Source organism: Propithecus coquereli, unplaced genomic scaffold, assembly GCF_000956105.1.
Source record: "Propithecus coquereli isolate 6110/MARCELLA unplaced genomic scaffold, Pcoq_1.0 Scaffold111, whole genome shotgun sequence".
NCBI classification, from domain to species: domain Eukaryota; kingdom Metazoa; phylum Chordata; class Mammalia; order Primates; family Indriidae; genus Propithecus; species Propithecus coquereli.
In genome coordinates, this window is record NW_012135081.1 from 6,111,960 (window position 1) to 6,118,244 (window position 6,285).

The following is a 6,285-nucleotide window of genomic DNA, read 5'->3' on the forward strand; positions in this document are numbered from 1 at the left end:
AGCACTCTAGCCCAGGTGACAGAGTGAGACTCTGTCTCAATAGTGTAAAAAAAAAAAAACTTAAGTCAAATTAAATCAAGCAGAGTTTATTTGAGCAAAGAATGATTCATGATTGGGCAACACCCTGAACCAGTGGAGGTTCAGAGAGCTCCACCTAGCAGAGCGGTGAGCTTTTATAAGGCCAACCACACAAAGAACACTATAAACAAATCACGAAACCCACAAAATGAGAGAAAATATTTAAAAACCATATATCTGATAAGGGACACATAGCTAGAATACACAAAGAACTCTTACAACTCAACAGTAGGAAAGCAAGTAAAATATGTATACCACACCAAAAAAAAGGCATACAGATGTCAAATAAACATATGAAAAAGTGCACAAGAACATATGTAATTAGGGAGATACAAATTACAACAACAGCAAGACCCCACTACAAACCTACTAGATTGGCTAAATTAAAGACTAAACATGCTAAGGACTGGCGTTAATGTGGAGTAACTGGAATTCTCACACACTGAGAATGGGAATGTAAAATGCTAATGGCATGCTGGAATACAGCTTGGCGGATTCTTTAAAAGTTAAACATATACCTACCCTATAAATCAACTACTCCACTTCACTCCAAGGTATTTACCTAAGAGAAATAAAAGCATATTTCATACAAATCTTGTATACAACTGTTAATAACAGCTTTACTTATAATAGCCATGAACTAGAAATACCTCATAAGTCCATCAACATTAGAATACTACTTAGCATTAAAAAGGAAAACACTATTGATACAAATAACAACAGAGATAAATCATAAATTTATGCTCAGTGAAAGATGACAGACAAAAAAACGCAATACTGTATTTTTGTACTTACATAAAACATAAAACTCTATTAAAAACAAACTAATCTATAATGATAGACTAACTCTAGAGTGGTTGCCTGGGAAATGGAGGGTGCAGAAAGAGGAGAGCACAGGGATTACAAACATACACAAGGACACTTTTGGAAGTGAAGATGTGTTCATTTTTTTGATTATGGCAATGTTTCCACAGGAGTGTCACAATTTATCAAATTATGCACTTTAATTACATGCAGTTTATCGTATGTAGATTTTCCTTCAAAAAGCGCTTAAGAAAAATAAGAAAATGAACTAATTTAACCTATAGATGTTTTTGTCCTCCAATCCCCAAGGATACTAGAGCCAAAGTAGCTTTTATTATTATAGTTGTTCTGCTTTTGCCAAATAAAATTACTCCAAAGATTCATTAGACACTTTTGAGGGTAAATCACAAAGGACATTTTGTTTATTCCTTTATTTGCAGGAAGAGAAAACTAAAAAGAAAAATTCAAAGGTTGGTATTTTTCAAACCTCTGTCCCTATCCTGAAATATTGAAATACCAACTCTTTCAAAAGAGGAGAGAGTTTCCAGCATTACATTGCCTTTTGTATATATATACCTGTATGTATATATGTATGCATACATATATATGTATATGTTAAAATATACAAGAAAATATTTCTTAAGCCTATAATTGTAACATGTACATCACAAGAAAGTTCAATTAGTTGGAAACAGCAATCTCAGAGAGATCTCTACATGTTTAGAGAGACTGTAATGTGGACAAGGATGCATGAGCACGAATGAAGAAAACTTCACATGAAAATCTTCATTACACCTACCATTTTCAACTAAATGGCTTTAATAACTATTACTTTTAAACAACTTAAGGAAGTTATGATTGACAAAAAAGTAAGTATAATAAGTTTTGAAACTAGTAATATTTCCCTCTGTAAAATGTTGGCCACATTTTTCTCTAAGGGAAAAAAAGATTTCGCCTACCTGTATTAAAATTACGAGTTACAATTTATATATTTTGTGATGCCTTCAAAATATATATGAGATGTCTTAATAGTAAATCCATGGGTATGTAATGGAATCCTAATATAAGAAATATCCAGATATTCAGAAGTGACATCAACTGTACCATAGACCTCACTAGAAAATAAAAGCACCCACTGTATGTGTATGTGTATATGTTTGTGTGTGCATTTGTCCCTTCATTATTTCCAAAGACTAGCTGAAGTAATATCACTCATTAGAGATCCTGTCTCCTTTGAAATATTTCTTAAAAGATAAAAGAAACAAAAATCAGAAGCCAGTAGGTTACAAATCTGTGCCAATTAGTTTGTTAAATTCTGTCTTATAATACTGTGTCATCTATTATATGAAAAAAATTTGTTTTTGAGCATTGACTAATGCCCATAGCATGCTCAGCTGAGTAAGATTACACAGTGATGCACATATAGCTTGAAATAAGGAGAAAGGATGGCACAGAAACACGTAGACTGCAGCAATTATTCTTTGCTATTTCTCAACTTAATCTAAAATATATGTAGCACATATCCCTCAATTCCCTGGGAAGGTTCTAGTTTTCAGGCAAACCATGAGCCTACGTTAGCACTTCTTTCTTGTATTGGGGACTGCCACTCTGTGGGTTTAACGGTATGAGTTGGGCAAATAGTCACATGTGTCTCTTCTATCTCAGTATGAATAAGATACAGTAAAATAAACAATGAAAAGAAACTGTTCATGAACAAATAGATTGTGGTTTCGAAGGGAATTTTTATTTCATTCATTGGTGTAGGATTACAAGCATTGAGACATTGACTGAAAAGTGAAAACATTCAAGTCCCTAACAATAGTAATTTAGTTTTAATGCCTAAAAAAATTACCATGGTGCAGCTTTTAGCATAAACTTGGCATCAAAAAGTCCATTATCTCTGGATTTTACATTGCATTAATAGATAGAGTGAGGATAGAAACACCATATCAATGAAAATATTTACTTATTTGAAAAACCAGGGAAGAAAGAGAAGGCAGTTGTAACTTTTTTGTCAGAATTGTAAAAGTCACTTTTCAATGTGATGTAATTAATAAACATGAAGCTCTTCTTTAAAAGAAAAAAAAAGCAAAAAAACCCACAAAATTTTCTAGTAATAGAGTCAGAAATGTGGAAAATTTAATATGCAAATTTAGTATCAGAGCAGTATAAATTAAGTCCATATACATATGAAGAAAGACATGATCCCAACAAACAAATTCTCTACCTAAGTACTAACATAGCAGCAAACATTGCTATAATGGAAGCACAGGAGTGGGTATGTGGGTTAGACAGTCATCAGAATTGCAGAACACTTCCTAGAGGAAGTGCTGCCTAAACTGAAAATCACCAATGAACAGTTTTTACCCAGATTAAGTTGGGTAACATGGGACAAAGGATATAAAGAAGTGCTTACTACAATACCTGGCACAGAATACATGGTTAACAAATGGAGCCTGTTAGCACACAGGAAAAGAAAGTGGGCATAGAACCTGGGGAAGACTATGACTTGACTTCTGTTTGGAGCACATTGAAATGGACATGTACATGAGTTGTGCAAGTAGATATGTTTGGTAGTAGGTTCAATGTATAAATCGATATTTGTAGTAGTCAATTTAATATGTAAGTCAAAAAATAATCCATTATTAGAAATAAATTTAGTAATCATTAAGAGAAAGATGGTATATAACGCTGTAGGAATTGTGGATAAAACAGGGAAAGAGAGAGTATACAGTCAGAAGTGAAGAGGAACTAACAGATCCAAGGAATAAAAACAGGCAAAAAGATAAGATTTTATAATTATGCATGTAATTTTTTAACTTTACTTTATCAAATCTCTTCATAAACATCACAAGTACAAGTAAATTGTGCTTAAAACACAGTGTACTGCACAACAGAAAACAATACGTAAACTGCATATTGATAGAGAAATGTGGAAGAATGACAAGGAAAGGAGAGAAGCTATCATGTGGTCTTGTGTGTTTATGGGAGAAAATACACTGATAAAAAAAAAAACAAAAAGAAAAAAAACTTATTGTAAAGCTGGAGCAGAGTCTCCAAGTTCTAAACAGGACTTTAGAGTGAGTCCAAGCTCTGTACTATGTATTAATATTCTGGCAATCAGCAGATTGTTAACCAAAAGCATAACTTTAATGGTGTGTCTTTTTTTTAATTTTGTTTTGTTTTGTTTTACTTAGCTTTGAGTAGGGAAGAATTTTGGGAATCCAAATGACATTTTTGCTACCTATGAAATCACACCAAATTAGCAGATGAATCTACCCATATCCGTAGTATGACTTACAATATAATATAAAGTGAAGATAAAGGTGATTAAGTTAGATTTTATACAGATAAAATGACCCATATGATAATCTCCCTGAATTATTGAACGTGCAGATTGGACAGAAGTCATCAGTAATGAAAAACTATACTATAACAACATTCGTACTGCTGGGACTGACAGATGAACCTCAGCTGCAAGTTCTGATTTTTATCATTCTATTTCTCACCTACATGTTCAGTGTAATGGGGAACCTTACCATCATCACACTCACCTTTGTGGATTCCCATCTTAAAACACCAATGTACTTTTTCTTAAAAAATTTCTCCTTCTTAGAAATCTCATTCACATCTGCTTGTATTCCTAGATACTTGTATAGCATAGCAACAGGTGACAAGGTCATTACCTATAATGACTGTGTCATCCAAGTGTTTTTTACTGACCTCTGTGGAGTAACAGAATTTTTTCTCCTGGCCGCTATGTCCTATGATCGCTATGTGGCCATCTGCAAGCCCCTGCATTACGTGACCATCATGAACAGCAGAGTTTGCCTGAGGCTTGTTTTTTGCTCTTGGTTGTCTGGATTGTTGGTCATAACCTCCCCACTTAGTCTGGGACTAAATCTGGAATTCTGTGACTCAAATGTCATTGATCATTTTCTCTGTGATGCTTCTCCTCTCATGAAGATATCATGTTCAGACACATGGTTCATGGAACAGACAGTTATCATCTGTGCTGTGCTGACCCTGAACATGACTCTAACTTGTGTAGTTCTGTCATATGCTTACACCATCAAGACAATTTTTAGATTCCCTACTGTCCATCAAAGGAAAAAGGCCTTTTCCACCTGTTCTTCCCACATGATTGTGGTTTCCATCACCTATGGCACATGCATGTTCATCTATATGAATCCTACAGCAAAGGAAGAAGTGACTGTTAATAAAGTAGTTTCACTACTTATTTTTTCTATTTCCCCTATGTTAAACCCATTTATTTATACCCTGAGAAACAATCAAGTAAAGAAAGCCTTCAATGACTCAATCAAAAAAATTGCATCATTCTTAAATAAGTAAAATAAAATAGGAGTGAATAAATAAAGTTAAAATAAAAGGTAAGTGGCTGCTAAAACTTTCTATTGAAGTTTATTATTTTCTTTGTCTTTTAATAATCCATATTTAAGCTTGTTTCTTTCTTGACTCCACTTTAGATTTATTTTTATTACACCTCGGTCAACTGATTTCTTTGGCTTTTAGTAAAGTTCTTGGAGGGAATTAGTCTCAGTAAAGAACATGAAAATATACTTCTCATAAATTCATTCATACTTCTCATAAATCCCACATAATTATTTTATGGTATAATACAAACAATTTTTTAGTCTTCCATAAAAATGACAGCATAATACTGCTTAATATTGTATTCAAATGTGTACAAAATGATACACAAAATCAATAAAGAATTGGAATTTTGTATTAAAATACTAAACAGGATGAATAAGAGCATGATGTAATAATTTAAGGAACAATTGAGAAAGAAGATAATACCATTGCTCATACTCAAGGAAAATACATTACAAACAAAAGAAAATGTTGGATAAAATTTCACAAATATTCTTTTGACTGTATAGCTGAAAGTAAAGGTTAAAATGTGGGAAATTTCACAGGGTATCAAACACCTGGAGTAAATACAAATACAAAAAATCACATCTATGACCTGTGGATTACCAGGAAAGCAAAGAATGGAGAGTGGAGAGTGGCATGTTGTTGCATTATGGGTCATGATGACTTGTATTTATATGTCTATATGAAGATGGGAGGTTAAGTTTCAGGATCCGAGTGCTGAAAGCACTGAAACTTACACAATAACATAAAGTCAAGACTTCAAAAGTGTGAATTGGGAAAAAAATCACTCGCTCTCATGAAAAAGATGACAATTTTCTGTACAAAAATTTTCTGTCTCTTTTTGAGTTATAAATGAGGGGAAACACTTTTTTATATTCCTCTATCTAAACGAGAGATTTTATAGTTAAAATGTCATAAAAATAATTCACTAATACTACATGTAAAGAATAGTGAATACAAATGCAAATTTTTAGAAGAAATACACATACAATAAAATAGAGACAT

General features: G+C 32.9%; 1 protein-coding gene across 1 annotated transcript; it reads left to right on the top strand.

Moving 5' to 3' along the window:
- The first annotated feature begins 4,299 nt into the window (after positions 1-4,299).
- On the top strand, positions 4,300-5,235 carry LOC105816461 (olfactory receptor 6C2-like). Its single transcript, XM_012651892.1, has one exon. The coding sequence runs from the start codon at positions 4,300-4,302 to the stop codon at positions 5,233-5,235; it is 936 nt and encodes a 311-aa protein (XP_012507346.1).
- The last annotated feature ends 1,050 nt before the right edge of the window (positions 5,236-6,285 follow it).